This window comes from Mastigoproctus giganteus, chromosome 11 (genome assembly GCF_048544385.1).
Source record: "Mastigoproctus giganteus isolate SK-2022 chromosome 11, ASM4854438v1, whole genome shotgun sequence".
NCBI classification, from domain to species: Eukaryota; Metazoa; Arthropoda; class Arachnida; order Uropygi; family Thelyphonidae; genus Mastigoproctus; species Mastigoproctus giganteus.
This window is the reverse complement of record NC_143585.1, coordinates 131,045,304-131,071,899: the sequence shown is the minus strand read 5'-3', so window position 1 is coordinate 131,071,899 and position 26,596 is coordinate 131,045,304. Positions and strand designations below refer to the sequence as shown.

The following is a 26,596-nucleotide window of genomic DNA, read 5'->3' as shown; positions in this document are numbered from 1 at the left end:
AACTTCTTGGATACTGATTTTTTGTCAAAATTATCATACCTGGGTGATCTCTTTGAAAAAACTGAATGCGTTGAATCTCTCCTGCAGGGAAGCAACATGCACATTCTAAAACTCGATGAGGTCTCGGCCTTCAGAAAAAAGTTACTGCTATGGAGAAGAAAATTAAATGAAGATGGTTGCAAAGACTGTTTCCCCCCCCTGTTGCAGCAGTTTGTTACATCCAATGATGTTTTAGTTGACCACAAACTTAAATCTGTTTTTGAGGAGCACCCAACACAGCTTAGCGACTGGTTTGAAAATTACTTTCCAAAAGATATGGTGAAGTTTGCATGGATCCAAGATCCATTCAAGGCTAAGGCACCATCTGAATTTACCTCTGCAGAAGAAGAAAATCTTATTGAGCTGTCTTGCGACAAGGCTTTAAAAACAAAATTTGGCAGCATGGAACTAACTGAAATTTGGATATCAACAAAAGATGAATATCCACTGCTAAGTGCTAAAGCACAGCAAATCCCAATTCCATTTGTGTCATATCGTTGTGAAGCTGGGTTTAGCTGCTGTGATAAAAAGCAAGTACCATTCGAAAATCAATGTGGAACAGCAAATGAGGTTGAGTGTTACCAATTTTATTCCAAGGTTTGAGAAGTTGTGCAGTGCCCAACAGGCATGCACATCCCATTAGTAAATAATCATGCAATTTAAAAATAAAATAAAAATATTATTTTTTCTTTCAATTTATGTGTATTATTATTTTTTCAAATGGTTACTAAGTTGTTAGGACATAAATACTTATTAAATTGTTTGGACCCAACTACTTAATAAATGGAACTGTTAGGTATTTCTTTTGGCTTAGGGGTGCAGTGAAAAATTACTCAGACACTAAGTGCACCATGAACCGAGAAAGTTTGGGAACCTCGGCTTTAGCCACTATTATGAGAGAATCTGAATTCAGGGAATGTCCCCGTGGGCTGGTGAAGATGCACAAATGTATCCCCATTTCACAAAGGGGAATCAAAGGGTGACATGAGTAATTACAAACCTGTTAATTTAACTTCTGTTCAGGGGAAAATAATGGAGTCATGGTTAAAGAAGCAATTAAGGATCATCTAGACAAGACTCCAGTTACAGTTCAGATACAGCATGGGTTTGTTAAAGGGAAGTCTTGTGCGACAAATTTGATTGGATACTATGATGTGGTCACAAAGGAACTGGATGCAAAAACATAATTTTGATATCATATACTTGGATTTCAGGAAAGCTTTTGATACCGTAGCGCATAAAAGACTGCTATAAAAATTGTACTATGACAATAAGGGTAAGTTGCTGCTGTTTATAAAGGGATGGCTGAGTGGGAAATGTCTGAAAGTGGTAATCAATGGACACTATTCTTCATGAACTAATGTTATTAGTGGAGTCACCCTGGGTTTGGCATTGGGCCCATTGTTGTTTTCTGTATTTATCAATGATATTGATGAAGGTATAACAGGCTTAATGTCCACGTTTGCAGATGATATAAAGGTTGACAGGGTTGTTAATGACAGTACACAACTGCAACAGGATCTAGAAAAGTTGGGCACATGTTTTCTGAGCAGTGGAGGCTGTTTGTTATTTGTTATTTTGGTTTTTAGGAGCAATAGCAACTAAGGCCATATTGCTCCGGAGATATGCGGTGGTCATTCCCTGACCTTTCCATATCCTCCGTATTTGGTGGTCACGGGCTCGAACCCCAGTCTAATCAAGAAGCGTGTACCGAGCAGTGCAGGCAGGCTGCCAGAACAGCCCATGGGGTCTTGTAAATGATATACAGCAGGCCCCCGTTATAATGCAGTTTGCTTTACGCTGATTTGCTATAACGCTGTTCTTATATTATAACCCGTATCTGACTACAACGCTGTCACAGATCACTATAACGCTCTTTTACAGTTTTCATTTTTGGCATATTTAACGAAATCGTTTCATTTGATGGAGTCGATAGCTTGAAAATGAATAGCAAAACAGCATTAAAACGTTTCCCATGCCGACTTGAGAAATTTTTCTACGCTCAGTGAAATTTTCTCGCACGCTAATTTAATTGCAGTACTTGTTATGTATTTCAAAGATCAACATTTTAAAAAATTATCAAATATATTGCTTGTAATATTTGCGTTATATGCATTTATCCAAAGTCTAGTCATCTCAGTACAGTATTAGACATCATGCGTAATGGACAGTTTACTTGAACATTGTATCGTAATTAATGCAACCAACACAGTTACATTTTCGAAGAGTTAATAATGGCCGATAAGAATGAAAAAGCAAGAACGTCTGAGTGCAGTACGAAGACTATAAATGTAGGAAAAAGACTGAATTTGAAAATTAAATTAGACGTTTTGAAGCGAACCGATTCCGGTGAAAGACAAGCGGATGTGTGCCATAATTTAGGACTTGTTGTTGTTTGGTTTTTAGGAGCATTAGCAACTAAGGCCATATTGCTCCGGGATATGCGGTGGTCATTCCCTGACCTTTCCGCATCCTCCGTATTTGGTGGTGATGGGCTCGAACCCCGGTCTAATCAAGAAGCGTGTGCCACGCACTGCTGCTCCTTCCCACCTGGCTACGGAGGCGCCAATTTAGGACTTGCAAGTTTAACTGTAAGAACAATTATAAAACAAAATAAAGAATTAATTTTAGCAGCGGAAAGATAGCTGTTCCACTGCAAGCAACTGGGGCTAGGCCAGCTATTAGGATTGAAATGGAAAAGACTTTAGCTAATTTTATTGAAGATAATGTCCAATGCAGAATTCAGTTAAGTTAAATATTATAAAAAAAGAGAGAGAGAGAAATTAGCCAATATGATGATCTGAAGAAAACTCACATAAAAAAAAAAAAAAAAAAAATGTGGAACCATTTAAAAATGATAAGGGCTGGTTGAATAGATTTAAAATCTAGGGAGAAGCTGCAAGTGCAGATCAAGGAGCCGAAACTTTCAAAAAAGAACTTGTTAAAATTATTGAAGAGGGGTATTGTGTGTTATACTTCTCAACAAGTTTATAACATTATAGATGAAGCAGGACTTTTGTGGAAACGAATGCCTAAAACAAGTTTCATATTGAAAGAAGAAAAAAGCATGCCAGGTTTCAAAGCGGCAAAGGATCGGGTGACTTTATTGTGGGTGGTAACGCTGTGGGAGATTTAAAATTAATACCCCTTTTAGTTTATTTAGAAGAGGGCCAAAGTTCGACCCAAAATCAACACATTTTTCATGATTAAATTCATCAATTAAATTCATGATTTTAATTGGAATTTTAAGTTTAATTTTGATACGTAAATAGTTACCATATAATTATATACGTATGTAATGCAGAATATTTTATATGTACAAATATTTGAATATTAAATATTTTGACCGACATTTGTGCATCTTTTCACTACCGCTTATTATTGATTAGGAAATATCCTATGGCACCGACCGCAACTTACAAATACATGTTACTTTATGGGAATGCTGAGCTCGCTTAGTGCGGATTCAGTTGGCGCTCTGTTTTTCTGGAACGAATTATCAGCGTTAAGCGGGGGTCACCTGTACAGAAATTTTGCTAGCAGGGATAATGAGATGGTCAGGCCACACCTTGAGTACTGCATACAGGTATGGAGGCCTCATATCAGGATGTAAAGCTCCTGGAACAAGTACAGAGAAGGGCAACAAGATTGTTGAGAAAAAAAAGAGTTGCTCTTACCAAGAAAGGCTTATGTTCTGCAAATTGCAGCAACTGGAGACTAGGCACTTGTTAGGTGATCTGAGAGGTAGAAAGCCTTGAATAGTTTGAGGAAGCTCAATGCTGATAGGATTCTTTCTCAGATTATATACTTGAGAGGGAAAAAATTCAAATTGAGGAAAGACAGATGTAGAATAGATGTGCGGAAATTTGCCTTCAGCCACTGGGTGGTTGATTGCTGGAACAAACTTCTATTCTGTCACTGCGGAAGTTGATAGGTTAAACAAATTCAAGGAAAAACAGGACAAACTTTTGTAGCGAACGGATGGGTAATATGGGAAGTTTTAAGTCTTTTTTTGGCTGATGCTGTATAAATGTGCTTTCTCACATCATATGAAGCTGCTAATGCTAATATCACAAAAATTGATCGAAATGAGTGCAGTGTGACAGGCTTCAACACAGTATGAGAAAGAATCCTGTACACACGCAAGTAGCACTGTGTTGTTTTTAACAGCAGCAACAGCAGCTTGTGGATGTGATTCAACAAGTCACCTAGTTTTTTTTTTTTTTTTTTGTTATTTGTTGGTGCATCGGCTTCTGTGGCCATAATGCAACTCCCAAAGTTTTTGCATTTTACTCTGATCCAAGCACAAGGTGGGATTCGAACTCACGACCTTTGGGTTGCCAGGCAGGCACTTTACTCACCTGGCTAGCCCGGTCAGCACCTAGGTTGTATGAAATCAAATGCCTTTTCATAATCCACAAATGCAAGGCATAATGGCATTTTATATTCATTTGTTTCTCCACCAGCTGTGATATTATGTAAAGTTGATCCATAGTTGAAAATCTTGTCCAAAAGCCAGCTTGCTCTTTCAGTTTTTCTCCTCAAGTATTCTTTCTAATCTGTTAGTAATGACCCTTGTGAAAAACATGTAGATGTGGGACAACAAGCCATTTGGTCTATAATTTCCAATTATAGACCAAATGGCCAGTCCTTAAGTGTCACGCCTTTCCTAATGTATTTTGTGAAGAGTCTTGCCAGTTTCTGTGTCATGTCGCTCCTTCCTAATTTTAACAACTCTACAGTAATTTCATCTTCACCTGGGGCTTTCTGATTCTTGATTTTTTCAATGCATGTTCTACCTCATCAAGAAGGATATTGGGTATGTCGTATGTGTTGTTAATTTGTGATCCATCTTCCCCACTGCAGGCATCATTCCCTTGCTCCTTATATAATACTTCGTAGTAGTTTTCTGCTATCTGAATTATGCCTTCTCTGCTATTTATAAGTACACCCTCACTATTCTTCAGATTCAGTATCATTTGTCTTTCTGTATTAGTGCTCACGGCTGCTGATTTAAATCCTTTGTTTTCCCTTAATGCTTGTTCTACTTTTCTTGTGTTAAATCTTCTTATGTCTTCTCCGAGTCTCTTTCTAATGGCTTTGCATAACTCGGTATACTCAATCTTGTCCTTGTCGATATTTATCTTGCTATTCATTTGTCATGTTTGGTTCATCATGATAAGTGTTACTTGACTAATTTTTTCTTCTTTGGATTTCTTTTTACCTATATCTTTCGTGAGCCTTATCACTTTCAAAAAGCTGTCGTATTCCTTGTCGATATTTTGGTCCTGAAAGGCCTACAAAAGCGCAAACTTGTTCCTAAGTTCCAGTGCATACTGCATTTTCTCCTCTTCTGTGATCTCTAAGATCTTTGTATTATTTACTTGAGTCGGTTTTTTCTTTTCTTTTCTTACATCCATATCAAGTGTGCATCTTAGTATTCTGTGATCACTTCCAACATTTACTTTGTTCAGGATGGTAACATCGTTCACAATATATCAGTGAGGATGAACAACTTCATTGGTTGTTAATCTATTTGGGCTCTTCCGTGTCCACTTTCTGTTCACCCTTTTCTTGAAAACAGTGTTCATTACTGACATTCCCCGAGATTCTGCAAATTCCACATGCCATTTAGTACATGCCTTATAAATCATGCTCTTATACGTTTAGCTGTATAAACTTATGAGAACATGTTCTGAACTATAATGGGTATACTATGTGGTACACATAGGTTTTTCTATGCATTATTTTAATAGGCCAAATGAATTTGATGAACACACTGAAAACAAAAAGGCAACAGTCTGCTTAAAATTAACAAGTACAAGTACATTGATAATTTTCTTATATAATTTTAATTTATTATAGTGATAAATATATAAATACAAATAAATTTCTTATGCAGGGTCCAGTTTACTGGATGTGTGATGAAAAATTATCAATGCCCTCAAGGATCACCAACTTAGTCCAACATTTCTAGACTTCATGACTTTTGAAATACCCCATATGTTTACATTTGGTATTTCAAAATTCATGCAACCCTATATAAAATACATTTTATTGAGTAACTTACACTGAGTATATGAACACAACTGAAGGAGCACATCTCATCTAAGAATAATGGTGCCACAGTAGGTGATTGAAATTACCACCAACTTCTTGAAACTACACTGCAACATGCATGTGCATGTTTGTGGAAACACAAAAATGCACAAACAAGGTTGCTCAAATGATGACAATGACCAGTGCAATGCTTTCCTTCTCATATTGAATATATTTGAACAATCCCAAACGCCAGAGATTGTTAGAGAATATTCTTTCCTTTAGATACTTTTACAGGAAATAATCAGGAGACATCAAGTCCAATAAACAGCGGTGACCAAAGATTTGTGCTACTCACATACTCCCTAAAGAATTTACTGAACATCTCCATTGTTGACTGTGTGGTACGACTAGCTGGACCATCTTAGTTAAATCAAAAATAAGTTAACTAAAGGCAATAAACTGCTGAATGATGCATTGATATCTTATAGTGTTACTGTTTGTATGAAAAAACAAGGAACTAACAATATGCCATCACAAGGTGACACACCAATCTTCGGGGGTGTGGCGTGCCTCTTCAAGAAAGATAAACATGAGGTTCTCTGAAGCCTTCATTCTTGAATTCTGGCTATTGACAAAAATCATTGAAATGAAACCAGCAAACAGTAATGCTCCTTATTTTTTGACTGGATGTTTCAACTTGTGAACAAACTCCACTTAGTATGAATGGAGGTGTAGACTTTCGGTGAATCTCTGCAGTTTTGTCATGGTAAGGCAAGATCCTGCGACATTCTACTGAGAGATTCTCTTAGTGACCTTGTCATTCATTGTTGCATGTCATCAAGAATTATTATTAAATTTTTCTGAATCCTTTCAACGTTGTTTTAAAGACAATAAAGTAAAATAAACCTCTACAATGAAAATACATACAGCTGCTTCATGAATCAGCATGAATGAGTTGCTTCGTGAATCAGTTGTTCACAACTGGGGTTTCTTATACCTTGGACTTTGCAATAAAATTGGTTTTCAAACCAACTGTATGCATGTGCTGTTGGCAACTGGTGCACTGAAATTATCACCAATTCCATGTTGTATTTATTTTAAAGAGGATATTCCATATTCTCTTCAAAACGTTACTTTTTTACTAGTTTAGAGTGCTAGCTTATCTTTCTTCGTAGCAGGTATATTCAAATGCCTTGTTTGAAGAGATGTACAGTCTTACTTTGGTAAAGGACAGAATGTTTTCATTTTCAAAGTTAACCCTTAATAATAAACACGGTTATAGTTCAAGGTCTTTTGAAAGTTGCACAGCCCTCCATATAAGAAAGTGCTCATGCATATTTCACTAAAATAAAATTGAACATATGAATGTCTTTTTGTTTTAAGATTGCTTTCAACCAAACAAAAAATATATAGTCATCTATAAAGTTGCTTCTTACCTTCTGTGATACCACACCTACACTGCTTGAATATCCTCATGGAGACAGAGTTTTAACATATGATGAACAGAAAACTAAAAGAAGCATACTGAGATGTACTGTATGACAAGGTATGAATGGACGTTTGAAAACCAATCTCTATATCTCCATGCTCTTCTTTTCTATTTGTTTTTCAGTCAATATTATAATATATATATATATATATATATATATAAATTTATGGGAACAATAACTGTCTGGTAAACAAAGAGAAAATTTTTTTGTTTACCAAAAAAGTAAACACTACAACTAATTGCTTTGTTTATTTATCAATGATTTTCTTGTTTTCAGAATTAACATCGTGAGTCAAAATTTTTTTATTTTTATATTTTTTTTTTTTTTTTTATTTGGTAGTTGTTGGCGCATTGGCTTCTGTGGCCATATTGCACCTCCCAAGGTTTTTGGAGTATTTTGATCCAAGCCCGAGGCGGGAATTGAACCCGCGACCTTATGGGTTGCCGGGCAGGTACTTTACCCACTCGGCTAGCCCGGTCGGCTTATTTTTATATATATATACATTCTTGATATTTTACTCAAATTTCAAAGTATCTGATGAAAATGATTTGTATTAATTACTCTTTCAAGTAATAATTAGATATATAAAGTATCAAAGGCATATTATCATTACCTTTACACACTGTAAAGTATTCCGATCCCAAATTTTTATGGTGTTATCACGAAGTCCACTAACTATTTTTTGGTCATCATATTGAAGGCAGTAAACCCCTTTGCTGTTCTCACTTCGGCAGTTAATCCTTTGTAGATTGTGACGTCCACACCTCCAATTATTTTCGATACTCTGCATTTAAATTTAAATCATATTAAAAAATATATAAAAATGCTCTCAGTAAGTTCATTGCTGTTAAAAAGTGTTTAGTAAATTAAGTTTAATGTAAATTGATTCTGAGTTTATCCTACAGCAAAGTGTAAAATATACAGATATACACAGTTCAGTGTAATCCTAAAGGGCAATACGTTCTGTGTTGCATGTATAGTGTTACCTTAACAATTTTTTTTTTTTTTTTTTGATTCAGAGGATTTAAACTGATATTTTCTTGATAGAGCAGAGCAGAGCAAAGCATTTGAGCATTTACATTTGAACATGAGATAATGGAGGAAGAACATACATTGGAGGATGCAGAAGAGAATTACATAAAAAACAAAATTAGTTTATAAAATTACAACCAAAGGAAACCTTGTGCTGTGAATGATTTGCATATGCCACTCTACTCATGCCTAAATACTAAATGGATGGTGATGAAGCTGGAGATGAGGTTACTGCAGTATCAGGAGCATGATGCCTCTCACCCAACCACAATATAAGCAATAAAGCAAAAGTGATTCAACAATGACTGCACAGTTCATGGAAAGGGAATGAAGCCATGAGGAGGACACAAGCCCTTCAACCATGAGCAGGTTCCGGATGTTACTCCTTTGCTTGTGGATAGATCTGTGGACAGTGATGTACCAGTATGAGATTGTAAGGCAGCAAGATGGCTGGATATCTTGTGGAAAGTGTACTTTAAGCTATTGCGGTTCTATCCATACAATCTACATTACAAGCAAAAATTTCATGAAAGTGATGCTAAAACTCAACTGACATTAGCTCTTGATTTTTTTGGTACAAAGAAGGTAGATGTCACGTGGTCATGGAATATCCTTTAGGAAGGCCAATTACCACTTTAATGGGTTTATGAGCACTCAAACTGCAGGATCGGAGCCACAGAGTCATCCCCTGAAATACTAAAAATTCCCTTAAGGTAAGGGGATTTAAGGTCTGGTAAGGTTTCAATGCTACTTGTCAATGATTGTTGCCATTCCACAATTGCAACATGTGGACATGTTTTGAAAGGAGTGGCTCTTAGAATGTCAGTTCAACTCTGCCTTGTATCTCTGTGAAGAACAGTACCACTGTAAAATGGCCAGATATGTGAGTAGTGTAGGGCTGTGTGTCCTACTGTCATGTTGTTCTGGCCACTTGGCTACCCAGAAGCATCAGTCGCATGGAGAAATGATTCTGGCTCGTCAATGCCATGGGAAGGTGGGCCAGTCCCAGTAAATCTAACAGTCTCAATTTGAGACTGACTCACCTGATGTTGCCAAAAGGCAGGCCAAATTCCTCTGAGACTGGGGAAAAAAAATCCTGTGGTGTATATAAAAAAATAATAATAAAATAAAAAGAGATGAAAAAAAAAAAAAAAGTGAGAGAGAAAAGGGAGCAAGTTAGGCAATGCTATACATAAAATGGTTGATCTTTATTTGTTATTTCTTCAAACTCTAAGCAATTGTTTTATTTTTGTAAACACTGCAGGAAAAAAACCTTCCAATTTTTGGAACACCATACTGTTAGAAAGGAGATAAGATGCTCCAAAACTTTTCCCAAGTTAGCCAACAAAGAAATGGGGTGCAATGACTTAGAGTCCTCGGCCAATCTATTAGTTTTTTTGATCAGTGTCAACAGTGCCATCTTCCATTCTTTGGGAAACATTCCATCCAATAAACACTTGTTATATAACTTCAACAAAATATATGGAAAAATTTCAAAATATTTTAATATGAATATATTTTCTATTGTGTCTATTCCTATTTATTACTGTTTTCTTAAGAATGATCATTAATTCTTCTAATCATGTTGGACAGACAACTTGTGTGATCGAGACCTGCTAATATTTGAAGCTTTATGGGGGGCTTTTGTTATACCATCTTCAAAGAGGAAGCTAACACATGTCAAAGGCCATATATGTAGCTCTGGCACATCCCATTGCAGTATTACGAAAGAATGGGGGAGGGTGTTTAAGTAGGCGAAAGGAAGAGAAGAAGGATAGAAGGAAATTCCTTCCCCCTCGTATTTCACTAATAGTTTGAGAATTTGAAAATCTAGGGATTTAGAACAGCTTAAAGATCTTTTAGAGGAAAGAATATGAAAGTTTCCACTCAGAAATCCGGGTGCATGACTACCTGTCCCCGTCAGTATAGGTCTTGAATGGGGGGGTGGGGGAGATATTATGTTTTGTTATTAAATTTGAACTTGTAGGATATTTGTTTAAGATCCCACTCCTCTGAAATTATTATTGGTCTATGTATGTTAACTGACTTGTTTGTTGATCTTACTGCTACAGTTTCACTGGTTTCTAACTTAAATTTTATGTCTTGTTTGTCTAATATTAAGGTGTTTTCAATGGATGGGTAATGACATCTTGTTTGTCTAATATTACGGTATTTTCAACGGATGGGTAATGTCCTATGTCTAAGTGGTGAGCTACCAACCCAGAACTAATTTTTTTGGTCCAGTCTATTTTTTCTTTATTATTTGATGCTATTTTTAAACTGCTTTTGTGTTTTTGGATTCAATGTTTTTACATATACATTTTACGTATAAAATATTTTATACAATGTTAATTCTTCTAATGTAAATAAATCAGATTGATTCTGGGTAGAATAATTCCCATCAGATGCTCTAAAATCCTGATGGCATACGGATTCATTTAATGTATCATTTGAAGGACAAAGTTTATTAACTATATCTTCAATAGAATCAGTCCATCCTGTAGTTTTAACGTCACCACTAAGAACTGTTCCAAACGACTCTGTAGAATGCAATTTATCATGAGAAATTTTGTAAAGCAGACTACATGTATTTGCATTACTTGCAAACTCCATCCACATTAACCGTTTCCTAGTTACAATTGCCTTAATATACATATTTTTAGCTGACAAGTATTCATTATGTAACTGGTCCACTTTATTATTGGTCAATGTCTTTTACCATTGATACTTCTGTCTAGCAGAGTGCATTCCCTTCTTCATAACTGAAAGTTCATTATTCCATCAAGGGCAGGTTTTTGGTACCACAAGCTTCTTTCCTGCTGACTTGTATGATGCCTTCAATAAAACACTGGAAATATGATAGATTAACCCTGCAGTAGGGGTTGACTCGACTGCATCCCAATTATAGGATAAGTAATCTGCTTGAATTGACATTTAAAAGGCAAGCCAATCAATGTTTTTAATAGCAAATCTAACAAACTCTGCCATCCTGTTTTCATCACAATTACCAAGAATGGTATCATTAATATTTTAAATTATAACCCTATGATCACTCAATGTCCAATCAGCTTGAACTAACCAGTCAGTAACATAATTTTGAAAACTACAAATAGTAAGGGTTACATTGATGTTGGATTGCCTAACATTGCCACAGAATGTTGTAAATGGACTATGTCTATCCAAAATAAACATATTATAACTATCTATCAGTTTTTCTAGTAGTATCCCGCAAGAATCTGTTGTAGAGCTATACCAATAACTTCACTTAGCTTTAACATCAGATACTATTATAAGTTTATTCGGGCATAACTGCAACAGTGGGGATACCTGTAAACAATGATTTTTATGCAAGGCAGAGCATCATCACATATTAGCTGTTCTGTATGAAAAAACTATTGCAATAGCACTTTACCACTGAAATAAAAATCAGTCACTCATTTCCCACAGCATGGACAACTCAACTGCTTAATCTTAACGTTAAGAAACTTTTGGCTCTGGAACTACCTGGCAACATTCCTGACTTAGAAGATCTGGAGGTTAGCATTAAAAAAAACCACTAGAAATATCCCTCCACACCAGTGTTTATTTTGCAATTGTTTTGTTCAGTTTGAGGTTCTGCTAGACTACAATGGTTACCGTATTGAGGCTGTTATTTTGGTTTTTAGGAGCATTAGCAACTAAGGCCATATTGCTCCGGGGATATGCGGTGGTCATTCCCTGACATCTCCGCATCCTCTGTATTTGGTGGTCACGGGCTCAAACCCCAGTCTAATCAAGAAGCGTGTGCTATGCACTGCTGCTCCTGCCCACCTGGCTACGGAGGCGGCCCGTATTGAGGCACATATCAAGTACTGATTAATGAATCCAATACCTCCACTCAAAATGGTACCTTTGTCACAATGATGAAGTACTTCACAACAGTAACAATATTAGAAGTGGCAAATGTTGCAAGGAAGGTATCAGCAAAAAAAAAAAAAAAAAAAAACCCTACTTCATCTGTCCATCCCTTCTAATAATTTGTCTAGTTCTTCCTTAAATTTATTCAAACTACCCACTTCCACACCAGATGGAATTTTAAATTTGTTAAAACATTTAATTACTATCTAGCTGAAAGCAAAATTTCACACATCTTGCAGTCATCATTTTCAATTTAAGTTTACATGCCCTCTTATGTATGTTGTCTGAAAATAATAAAAGATGTCATCAGCATTTACTTTAATCAATCCAGTTAAAGCCTTAAACACTTTAATCAGGTCTTTTCACAGGTGCCTATATCAATGACAGAAGAACCCCACGAACAATTCTAGCAGCCTGTTTGAACTGCTCAAAGAACTTCATGTTGGAATTATCCGAGCAGTGGAAACAGGTTCATAACATCACATAACACTGTTACGTGTTACAACCTTACTCAACCAGTGTTAACGGCATATTCTTTATTACCATGCATAGCCCCACAGATCATGTATTAGGTTAACTGTTCAAAGCATAACTTATTTCTCAGTAGAGAGTTTCACAACTAATTTTACTTTTTGCAGGTAATTCTGGTTTCATTCCAGACAGCATTAAATAGGGATAATTATGGCTGCCTGGTATATAGGGATGGACATACATACATAAACACAGAATAAAATCCTTTATCTTTAATAGCAAATGATGCTATTAAAGATAAAGGATAGTTAATGATGTTATATAGCAAAAAGTCTCTGTATATCTAACTATTTCTAACTATGTATTTTGTGTGCTGAAATCAACAGTGAATTCATTGGTGTTTCTCTAGCATTAATATTTTGGAGATAATTAAATAATTTTGGGGATTTTGTTTATGCAATATTTATATGCATTATAAATGTGAACGAATACTATATTGTTATAAGAGCCAATAGTAATTGTATAATAAGTTTTTTTCTGTAATTTGCTATTTGCTGAACAGTAGGGTTTTAATTGTAACAAATAAGTATTTTGAAAGTTTTAGTCACTTTTTGGGCATATATCTTTTATATTTAGCTAAAGATATAACTAATTTAATTTTGTGATCGTTACGGTATAGCATAACTTGATAACGTATATCTTGAACTTGATAGCTACAGCATAATGTAAAACTACAGTAAACCCCCGCTATTCGCGGTATCTGTATTCGCGGTTTCGCGTATTTGCGGTCGCTGATTTAACATAAAATGAAACCTAAAAATGTGAATTTTAAAGCGCCGTGAACATTTTCCGCCATAAAAAAACATGGGCGTGGCTAAAATTAATTTTCCCGATCAAAACAGCGCTCAGTGGGTGGAGGGAGAGGGGTGACAAATTCACGAACGTGGATGTTTCTCGCTAATCCTTGTTCGGTATATGTTATGGGCTTGCCATGGAAGGTTTCGTTGTTTGTTTTTAATTTATATGCTTTTAAAATTGAATAAATTTATCAATTTATAAATTGATATGCTTACAAAATTGATAAATCTACCATTTTGCAGTGTAAAACAAACTTTTTCGAGTGTGTTAACGGAAGAAAGTGACTTTATTGTGGACAAGTTCTTTCTATGCGATTTCTAACCCGTACAAAAATATGGCCACGAATAACAAGGGAAATGTGAAATTATCAAAGAAGGTGATGAATTAGCGAATAAAATTGAGTTATTAGACAAAATTTCTAATGGTGAAAGTGTCTTCTCAGTGGCAAAACATTATAAAATCAATGAGTCAACGGTACGATCAATCAAGAAATCGGAAGAAAAAATCCGCCATAGTGTCCGTGAAAATGCACTAATTGCTTCAAAAATTTGCTCTGTAACTCGTGATGTAAATTAGAAAAAAATGGAAAAAGCTTTAAATCTGTGGATAGAAGACCGAACTCAAAATAAAATTCCATTAAGTTCACTCATCATTCGTGAAAAGGCAAAACTCCTTTATCAACACTAGCGAAACTGGTGATAGCACTGACGGGATAAGTTTTTTTGCTAGCAAAGGCGCTGGTTTGAAAGATTTGTTTGAAATTTCTAATAAATATTACATTTAATATTAAACCGTTTCTTATTTTCATTTCGATGCCATATGCTTGCATTTCACTATGTGCATAGTCATATTACGAAGATACATATAATACATACATAGACAAAATTTTAGACTAGTTTTTCTTATAGATTTCATACTTTGGAACGGAACCCCTTTATTACTATGGGAGCCATAACTCAGTATTCGCGTTTTCGGTATTCGCGGCATTTCTCAGGAACGTAACCCCCGCGAATAGCAGGGGTTTACTGTATATAGCAGAATACGTATTACTGCCTTAGCTTAGCTTAGCATAGCATATAAAATTATTGTATAGTCAAGTGTACTATAGTAAATTAATCAATTAAATGTATTAACTTTATTAATTTCATTGCTAATTAATAAAATCCTATTTAAACGGATATTATACCCCATACTAGAGCAACAAAGCATCGTGCACAAAGTAGTGGGAGTGCTGCGACTTGGAAGAGAACTGAAGGGGTGATTCTCCAACACATCGCAGCCTAAAAAAATGTGCAACTTGTGAAATGTTTGCAGACTTTTCTGGAACAGGACATGATCTAGCTAAGGAGGATGTCTTTGTGTGTGCTCGATTTAAGGAGTGTGAAGAAGTTAGGTGCTAACTCAGCATTGTTATAAGCCTTTATGAGAGCTTGAAGAACAGGGTAGATGCCCTCGAAGGACTTAAATTAGGGGACCCATCAAGCTCTCAGCTGCCCACATCAATGCCACAGATTGCACTTGATCATCAGGCAACACAGTGGCAAACTTCAGGGCAGAATGTACCGGTCCCACAGGAGCTAGTTATTGTTGGTGACTCTATTGTCAGGGAGACGGGAAATATATTATGCAAAAAGGATAGGTGGAATAGGACCAGGGTATGTCTGCCAGGGGTAAAAGATGATGACATTGTATCATCTTTTAAGGACATAAAGGGTGATATTGTTGTACACGATCGCACTAATGGCGTTAGGATGAGATCTGCAGACTTACTTAACACGTTGACCACCAAGGCTTATTTGGGTAAACGGGTCTCCAACGCCAATTTGTGTTAGGCATGTTAAATTATTCAAAACCCAAATTATAATATATATTCATCACTAAAACTCGTAAAAAAAGCTAGTTGTAAAAAAAAGCATCACAAATTATCTCGTAGTTGGCATAGGTAACAGAAAATTCTTTGTAGCAGCCAACTATAAGTTAACTCGATTAACTCAGACATGTTGTAACTTGCAGAATTCGCTGTATATGAGTCAGCGCTGTGCGAAATCCGCATTAGCGACACAGACTTTGTCGTGAATGTTGTATTTATTACTTTTTTTTTTTTTTTTTTTACAAAAAAAAGAAGGAAAAAAAAAAGGAACCTAGAACATGGATAACAAGAGACCGCTGACCGAAGAAGAGTTTGAGCTCTATACTAATATGAGTGACTCGGAATCAGAAGAGATTTTTGACAAGCTGTATGGTTCTGGTTCCGACAGTGACAATTATGAACCTTCTAATGATTCCAGTGAGGATAGTGGAGATGAAGCCAGCTCCTAGCCTGAAGGTAATCCTAATTCTCTGCAGGCAAGTACATCGCATAATGACAATAATTTGTGGAATGAAATAGTAGTAGTGGCATGTGATGCAAGAAAGCAAGTGTATGAGCTCATGCAACATCAGCCAAAAAAAAAAAAAAAATCACACCATTCCCTCCAAATGCCTGTCCAGTTCCTCCTTAAATTTATTCAACCTATCAACTTCCACAATGACAGATGGAAGTTTGTTCCAGCAATTAACCACCTGCTGGCTAAAGGCAAATTTCTGCACATCTATTCTACATCTGTCCTTTCTTAATTTGAATTTATGCCCCCTTAGGTTCGTAATCTGAACAAATGGAAGGATCCCATCAGAATTCAGCGTGCTCAACCCATCCAAGGCCTTATACATCTCAATCAGATCACGGAGCAGGAGCCTAGTCTCCAGCCACTGCAATTTGCAGAACTTAAGCCTCTCTTGGTAAGAGGATCCTTTCATTCCCCTCACCAATCTTGTTGCCCTTCTCTGTACATGCTCAAGCAAATCTACATCATTCCTAAAATGAGGCCTCCAGACCTGTACGCAGTACTCAAGGCATGGCCTGACCATTGCCTTATACAGAGGGACAATCACCTCCTTTTCCCTGCTAGCAAAAATCCTATATATCATTGACAAAACCCCATGACCTGCCCTGGCAGCCTGTCTGCATTGCCCAGAAAACTTCATTTCTGACTGCACAATTACTCCCAGGTCTTTTTCATTTTCTACCACCTTAAGTGTAGTACCACACAGTTGGTACATTTCTCTGAGGTTACTTCTACCCATATGCAGTACTTTGCATTTGTCAAGGTTAAACTTCAGTTGCCACTTCTTAGCCCATCTACCCAAATTATCTAGATCCTGTTGCAGTAGCATACTGCCATTACTGTCATTAGCAACCCTGCCAATCTTTGTATCATCTGCAAACTTTGACATTAAGCCTGATATACCTTCATCAATATCATTGATAAATATACAAAACAACAGTGGATCCAACACCGAACCCTGTGGGACTCCACTAATAGCATTAGTCCACGAAGAGCAGCACCCGTTGATTACTACCCTCTGTCTTCTCCCACTTAACCATCCTTTTATCCATTGTAGCAATTTACCTTTAATACCATTCTGCTCCAATTTGTACAATAGTCTTCCATGCACAACTGTGTCAAAAGCCTTCCTGAAATCCAAATATATGATATCAAAATTATTTTTTGCATCCAGTTCCTTTGTAACCATATCATAATATCCTATCAAATTTGTCAGACAAGACTTTCCCTTAACAAACCCATGCTGTGTCTGAATTATTGCTGCAGCCTTGTCTAGATGATCCTGCAATGCATCTTTAACCAGTGACTCCATTATTTTACCCAGAACAGAAGTTAAACTAACTGGTCTGTAATTACCCATGTCACCCTTCTATCCCCCTTTGTGAACTGGGGATACATTTGCACTTCTTCAGTCTGTGGGAACCTCCCCTGAGTCCAAGGATGCTCTCATAATTATGCTAAAGGTTTGCTTAGTTGCTTTGCCGCCTCCTTTAATATAACTGGATAGATACCATCCACCCCAGGTGCTTTTCTTATGTTTAACTTCAACAATTAAACATAAGGAAAGCACCTGGGGTGGATGGGATCTATCCAGTTATATTAAAGGAGGCGATATTAAATAGCACAAGATCCTCCACAATTGATTTTTGAAGAGAATGTTAGTTTGAAAATGGACACAGCAGAATTTAGTATACAAAAATTGGTAGACGTATATTTTTCAGAAGGATTTCTTACATTATTAGTCAAACAAACTAATTTATACGCTTTGCAAGAAATTGAAAAATGTGGACAATCAAGAAAATCTGCCAGGTGTTTCTTGGACTTTTGTTACAAATGGGTCCTTGTTCTTTTCCTTCAATAGAGCATTACTGGAGTACAAGTGCATTCTACAATGTTATGTTTTGGCAATCATTTATGAGTCAAAGTGGATTCCAGTTGATATTACCATATTTTCACTTTGCAGATAATTTATTACAATCTGTTGACAGGCTATACAAAGTACCGATTTTGAATCATTTCATAATGTTATGCGCAATAATTAAGTACCAAATAAAAACATCTGTATTGATGAGTCGATGATGATGCGGCGTGGAAGACTGTACTCCACCAGTACATAAAAAATAAAAAGCACAAATACAGAATCAAACCTCACAAACTGTGTGAGTCCTACTGCTAAAGTAGGAATCGCACAATTCAGCAGTAAGTCCACAGGTCATATTGCTGAAGTTGTGCTATACTTGCTTGAGGACTACTTAGACAAGGGACGTGTATTGTATATAGACAATTTTTATAATTTTGTTGCTCTGATGACATTGTTGTCTGCTTGAAAAACTTATGTATGTGGAATATTATTTCTTTTCTGTTGGTGTGTAATACACCAACAAAAAAGAAAATCCAAAAGATTTGGTGAAGCGAAAATTGAAGAAATGGGAAGTTGCATGGCAACGAAATGGCCTTGTTGTAGTATGTAAGTGGAGAGATAAAAGAGAAGTTCTCATTATTTTTAACATACTCGTTGTTGAAATGGTCAAGGTACACAACCGGAATGGAAAAATTTCGATAAAACCAAACATAATTCAAGGTTACAATAGAGGAATGTCCGGCATAGATCGATCGGATCAAATGCTCTCATATTATTCAGTGCTAAGAAAAACCATCAGATGGCCGAAAAAAATCGCATTACATATTATATAACGCATAGATCATTTTCCATCAAGTTACGGGTTCCACCACAAGATGTCTGAAATTCAGAGAAACATTCCTTGAATCTTTGATTGGAGAAAAATTTCTAAATGTTCCAAAAAAGATTAGGTCTGAATGTGAAATTCGTTATTTAGAGGCTATACCACCAACTGAAAACAAAACCACGCCTGACTGAGTCGTGCCGAGTATGTACAATAAATAAAAAAAGTCGCAAAACATGCTATTATTGTCCAGTGTGCCAAGAGAAGCCAACTCTTTGTGTAGAACGTTTCAAGAAATATCACAAATAAACAATATTATTTTTGTGAGTTTTAGTAATACACTTTTCTTTACGTATTTATAAATATATTTTTGTGAATTTATTCACAAAAATAAATATTTATTTTTGTGAATAAATTGTTTTCTGATGCTGTAGTTGATTTTTCATTCTTATCCCAGAAGCCCACTATCTATCAGTTGCATTTATTTGCTACGAATGTACTCGTAGCTGCACCTGAAAGGCAAGTCACATCAGTCCGAGTTAACTCATATGCAGCATCCTGGTGCATACGAGTTAGGTCGGTCGGAAAACTGCTAGCTTGGGAGGGGGGGTGAGATTCACAGACTAACAGATTAATGGTAGCCACAGACAGAGGTGAAAGTGATTCTTGCACTGCTTCTATTGGAATGAGCAGCAGCCTGCAAAGCGAGGTGCTGGGGATTTCAAGGGCTGCTGGGAGCCATCAATGAACAAGTAAATACATGGGTTGTGTTAGGGTAACTAGAGTAAGAACAGCTGCATGTATAGATGTTTTTGGATTCTTGTACTACATACAAGAATCCAAAACCATAAAAGCAGTTTAAAAGTAGCCGCAAATAACAAAGAAAAAACAGACTGAACAGGAAAAAAATAAGTTTCGAATTGGTAGCACACCACTTAGACACAGGACATTACCCTTCCTTTGAAAACACGATAATAATTGACAAAGACACAAAATTTAAGTTAGAAACCAGTGAGACACTAGCAATGAGGTCAACAAACAAATCAATAAACATACATAGACCAATAATAATCTCTGAAGAATGGGACCTAAAACAAATATCCTATAGTTCAACTTTAATAACAGAACATAACCTCCCCCCCAATCCAAGACCTCCACTAATGGGGAATGGGTAGTCCCACACCCGGATTTCTGAGTGAAACCTTTCTTTTCTTTTCCTCCTCCTTTCTTCTCCCCCACTTTTTTTCCAAAAAACCTGTAAGCTGTTCTAAATCTACAATTCCCAAATTATAAGTGTAATACGGTGGGGCAGGAAAAATTTCCTTCTACCCTACTTCTTCTCCTTTTGACTACTCAACACCCCCCCGCCATGCTTTTGAAATACGGCACTGGAACGTGCCCGGGCTATAAAAGATGGCCTACGACACGTATTCACCGTCCTTTGAAGACGGTATTAACGAAAAGCCCCCATCAGGCTTCGATTAGTGGGTCTTGACTACTCAAGTTGTCTGTCCAATGGTTTTGGTCTAAATAAAAGACAATGAGGCTCGTGTCAGATGTCATAATGAGACTTGTGGCAGAAAAAAAAAAAAAAAAAAAAATGCATGGCATGCATATAAATTATCAGGAGACACAGCTGGCTATGGTAGATATAAGATAGTCTGTAATCAAGTCGCAAAGGAAGTAAGGAAGCATTTAGCCATAATTATGAAAGCTTCCCTGGACTCAAGGGAAGTCCCCATGGACTGGAGATGTGCAAATGTGTCCCCAATTCACAAAGGGGGATCAAAGGATGACATGAGTAATTACAGACATGTTAGTCTAACTCCTATTACAGGGAGAATAATGGAGTCACTGGTTAAGGAAGCAATTCAGGATCATCTAGACAAGACTCCAGTTACAGTTCAGACACAGCATGGGTTTGTTAAAGGGAAGTCTTGTGCGACAAATTTGATTGGATACTATGATGTGGTTAGAAAAGAACTGGATGCAAAAAATAATTTTGATATCATATACTTGGATTTTAGGAAAGCTTTTCATACTATGGTACATGGAAGACTACTTCTATCACCCAAGTTTCTCGCGACTAACTGGTTAAAATAAATTTATTAAAATAAAAATGATATATACATAAGATAAAACAGAAATAAAATAAGATAAAAGCATTAAAATACATAGTAGCTTTCAAAGCGAACTGCCTCTTCATCAGCTAGTCTGTGAATGGTGTACTGCAGTATATATTGATGGTTACAACAGCACAAGTCAGCTGGGCATGATCATTTATCACGAGTCTGGTGTCGGTAAAGCAGAATTATATACACGTTATGATCGGCAGTGCTCATCGCACTGCAATGCAGTACATTCTATAATAAGGTGTAAGTGTACTCCCCTCGTGCGATTTGTAGTACTATTATTGGTGGCTATGTGCAGTACTTCGAGCCATGAGCACTGGTGGTAATCACACGAATAGTCAACGATTTCAATATCCCATTGGGAATCAAGATCGTTCTGCTCAACCCAATAACGTGTATGGTGTTACTGTCAGTTTGCAGAAATTGTTTATGTCTGAAGCCCATAATAGACAACACTTATGCTTGGCACATCCGAGTAAAGCCCATTGTATTATTTCCAGGAGTTTTAGAGTCAAGGAACCATTCTCCTGTGACCGTATGAGGTGTGTTCTTTGGCTTTGGTTTGAAAACGTTGGGAATCTGGATTGGTAGTGTTCATCAAGAATTGAAAAGGATCATCATGAACAAATCCAGGCTCATGCAAGAATTAAGAGGCTTGGTCCCTCCTCCTATATTTTCTACGGTGGTTCATGTTTCGTGTTCCCAGGCCATGCATGTGACTGAAGCGTATTGTGTGCGTCAGCAGAATAAATTTAACGCTTTATTACGAGAAGCATATACTGCTAGGAACACACATATGAGAGACAACTCGCAGTTTGTTTTGAACTTGAGTAGCAAACAATTATCTAAGGAACAACATGATCTCCTGACCCTCAGCATGAAGTTTGCGGTCCTCCCTTGTAAACCTCCCATTACGTATTTGGCTATGGGCGTGGAAGCATCTCTCGACAAGCTACCTGAAGGGACTGCTAATGTAATTCGCTTTAAAACAGCTTCGATTTTGCAACACATCCGGCCTATTACTAATAAGCTCAGACGATGTCAACGGGAAGCTCTTTCTTCTTTATGCAAAGATGGCACTATTGTAATTTTGCCTGCAGATAAGGGGTGGCACACTGCTGTCCTGGACAAGTCGGAGTATATTCGTAAAGCCCCTGCTCTATTACAGGATCGGGAGGTTTATGAAACTGTGCAAGACTACCCTGTGAAAATGTTGGAGAAGTTGGAAACTAAAGTTAATAAACTTGTGTATTCTTGGTTTTTAGCTAATAAGATTACCAAGAACTTCCGCTGGAAGCTTCATGTGACAGGTTGTCGACTCCCGCAGTTTTATGGACTTCCAAAGATCTATAAACCTGATATTCCTTTATGGCCCATTGTTTCTTGTTGTTATAAATTACATATGAACTTGCTAAACATGTTGCCAAGTTATCAGCATCCCTTGTTGGGAAAACTGTTTCCCTGTTTCCAGTAATACACAGTTTCTTCGTATTATTAAAGATTTTACTATTTCCGAGAGCGAGGTTATGGTTGCTTTGATGTGGTTTCTCTGTTCACTTCTGTTCCTGTACAAGAGGCTATTGCCTGCACAAGATGCCTTTTGAGCAGGGATACCACACTGGGAGATAGAACCTTGCTCTATACAGATGATATTTGTACCGCTCTAAATCTGTGTTTAACGGGGGGGGGGGGGGGCACGATCATGTTTAATGACTCTGTTTCAGCAAATACAGGGCACAGCTATGGATGCCCCTGTTAGTCCTATCATGGCCAATATCGCCATGGAGGAACTAGAGAGTCAGATTTTCTTGAACTTACCTATTCCTATCACTCTCTGGTGTCGTTATGATGAAGATATTTTTGCAATTGTACCCAGGGGATCAGAATCTGGGCTGCTGCAACATCTCAATTCCCTGTCGCCTGTCATTCAGTTTACGATTGAACTAGAGGCTGATAATACTCTTCCTTTGTTGGATGTGTTAGTCCAATGCATGGATTCGTGTTTATTAACTTCCATTTTTAGGAAGCCAATGTGCGCAGACCAATTTACCAATTATGGTTCTGCGCACACCCCTGGTCATTTACGTAGCACTGTTCGTACTTTATTCTCCCGTGCTTGGACACACTCTACTTCGACTGGTCACAGGCAATTGGAGATTTCTAAAATTAGAGTGGAGCTTTCAAATTGCAGCTATCCACCTCATATTCTACATGGATGTGAGCTTCAGACTCACGAATTTGTAGTAGCAGTAGTGGCATGTGATGCAAGAAAGCAAGTGTATGAGCTTATGCAGCATCAGCCAAAAAAAAAAAAACCACACCATTCCCTCCAAATGCCTGTCCAGTTCCTCCTTAAATTTATTTAACCTATCAAACTTCCACAATGACAGATGGAAGTTTGTTCCAGCAATTAACCACCCACTGGCTAAAGGCAAATTTCTGCACATTTATTCTAGATCTGTCTTTTCTTAATTTGAATTTATGGCCTCTCAGGTTCGTAATCTGAACAAGTGGAAGGATCCCATCAGTATTCAGCATGCTCAATCCATTCAAGGCCTTATACACGTCAATCAGATCACCGTGCAGGTGCCTAGTCTCCAGCCACTGCAATTTGCAGACCTTAAGTCTGTCTTGGTAAGAGGATCCCTTCATTCCCCTTACCAATCTTGTCGCCCTTCTCTGTACACATTCAAGCAAATCTACATCCTTCCTAAAATGAGGCCTCCAGACCTGTATGCAGTACTCAAGGCGTGGCCTGACCATTGCCTTATACAGAAGGACAATCACCTCCTTTTCCCTGCTAGCAAAATTCCTATATATCATTGACAAAACCCCATGACCTGGCCGGGCAGCCTGTCTGCATTGCTCAAAAAACTTCATATCTAACTTCACAATTACTCCCAGGTCTTCTTCATTTTCTACCACCTTAAGTGTAGTACCACACAGTTGGTACGTTTCTTTGGGGTTACTTCTACCCATATGTAGTACTTTGCATTTGTCAAGGTTAAACTTCAGTTGCCACTTCTTAGCCCATCTGCTCAAATTATCTAGACCGGGTTGATAATTTACCGGGTTGTTAATGCCATTACTGTCATTAACAACCCGGCCAACCTTTGTATCATCTGCAAACTTCGACACTAAACCTGATATATCTTCATCAATATCACTGATAAATATACAAAACAACAGAGGACCCAACACTGAACCCTGTGGGACTCCACTAACAACATTAGTCCACAAAAAACAGCACCCATTAATTATCACCCTCTGTCTTCTCCCAGTCAACCATCCTTTTATCCATTGTAGCAACTTACCCTTAATACCATTCTGCTCCAATTTGTACAATAGTCTTCCATGCACAACAGTGTCAAAAAGCTTTCCTGAAATCCAAATATATGATATCAAAATTATTTTTTGCATCCAGCTCCTTTGTAACCACATCATAATACCCAATCAAATTTATCAGACTAGACTTTCCCTTAACAAACCCATGCTGTGTGTGAATTATTGCTGCAGTCTTGTCTAGATGATCCTGCAATTCATCTTTAACCTGTGACTCCATTATTTTACCCAGAACAGAAGTTAAACTAACTGGTCTGTAATTACTCGAGTCACCCTTCGATCCCCCCCTTTGTGAATTGGAGATACATTTGTACATCTCCAGTTCATTGGGCCTCCCCTGAGTGCAAGGATTCTCTCATAATTATGGCTAAGGGTTTGCTTAGTTGCTTTGCCGCCTCCTTAATATAAAACTGGATAGATCCCATCCACCCCAGGTGTCTTTCTTATGTTTAACTTCAACAATTTCTCCTCCACTTTGCTCTCAGTTATTACAAAATCATTAAGCACCCTGCTACAATTTAGCATTAGCATTAGTAGAGGCATATGATGCAAGAAAGCAAGCTTATTCAGCATCAGCCAAAAAAAAAAAAAAAAAAACCCACTCCCATTTCACCCCTCCGTTCGTTCGAAATACCTGTCCAGTTGAGCCTTAAATTTGTTTAGGCTATCAACTTCAACAACAAGTGATGGAAGTCGGTTCCACCAACCAACCACCCGCTGGCCAAAGGCAAATTTCCGCACATCAATCCGACATCCGTCCTTCCTCAATTTGAATTTGTGCCCTCTGAGGTGATTATTCTGAGCAAGATGAAGAATCCCATTGGCATTGAGCATGCTCAAACCATTCAAAGCCTTATACACCTCTATCAGATCACCTCGGCGGTGCCTAGTCTCCAGACTCTGTAATTTGCAAAACTTAAGCCTTTCTTCGTAAGAGCAACCCTTTGTTCCATTCACTAATCTTGTTGCCCTTCTCTGTACCCGTTCCAGCAGCTCTACATCCTTCTTGAAATGAGGCCTCCAGACCTGTATAGTGTACTCAAGATGTGGCCTAACCATTGCCTTATACAAAGGAATAATCACCTCCTTATCCCTGCTAGAAAAATTCCTGTATATCATTGACAAGACACCATGAGCTACTCTTGCAGCTCGTCTGCACTGATCAGAGAACTTCATATCTGCCTGCACAATTACCCCCAGGTCCTTTTCATTCTCCACCACTGTCAGTGTAGTACCGCAGAGTTGATACGTTGCTCTGGGGTTACTGTTTCCCATATGTAGTACTTTACATTTGTCAATGTTAAACTTCATTTGCCACCTCTCAGCCCATCTGTTCAACCTTTCCAGATCCTGTTGCAGCAGCATAGCATCAGTAGTGTCCTTAACAACCCTGCCAACCTTTGTATCATCTGCAAACTTGGACATTAAACTATATCCCATCATCAATATCATTCATAAACACCGAAAACAACAACGGACCCAACACTGAACCCTGAGGAACTCCACTAATAACATTAGTCCACGTTGAGCAGTGTCCATTGATTACCACTCTGTCTTCTGCCACTCAACCATCCCCTTATCCATAGCAGCAATTTGCCTCCAATGCCACACTGCTCCAATTTGTGCAGCAGTCTTCCATGTGCAACAGTATCAAAAGCCTTTCTAAGATCCAAATATATAATATCAAAGTTATTCCCTGCATCCAGTTCTTTTGTAACTACATCATAGTATCCAATCAAATTGGTCAGGCAAGACATGCCCTTAACAAAACCATGCTGCGTCTGAGCTATAACTGAATTCTTGTCTAGATGATCCTGCAGTGCTTCTTTAACCAGTGCCTCCATTAACTTACCTGGAACAGAAGTTAAACTAACAGGTCTTTAATTACTTGTGTCAGCCTTTGATCCTCCTTTGTGAATTGGGGTTACATTTGCACATCTCCAGTCTATGGGTACCTCCCCTGAGTCCAAAGAAGCTCTCATAATTATGGCTAGGGGTTTGCTTACTTCCTTTGCTGCCTCCTTTAATATAACTGGATAGATCCCATCCACCCCAGGTGCCTTTTTTATGTTTATCCTCAACAATCTCTCCTCCACTTTCCTCTCAGTTATTACAAAATCATCCAGCTCACTGCCAATGTTTACTTTACCTACATCATTCTCCTTCCTGAATAACTCCTCATGCGTGAATGTAGATGCAAAATACTCGTTTAGATTGTTAGCCAC

The 26,596-nt window shown here is 37.5% G+C and overlaps 1 protein-coding gene across 1 annotated transcript in view; it reads right to left on the bottom strand.

Moving 5' to 3' along the window:
- LOC150078435 (beta-TrCP-like) overlaps positions 1-26,596 on the bottom strand; it is a 255,323-nt gene that overhangs the window by 151,381 nt on the left and 77,346 nt on the right. Inside the window, exon 5 of the mRNA XM_090384331.1 lies at positions 8,185-8,355. Within this exon, the coding sequence (XP_090240457.1) occupies positions 8,185-8,355 (171 nt within the window). The remainder of the gene's footprint in view (positions 1-8,184; positions 8,356-26,596) is intronic.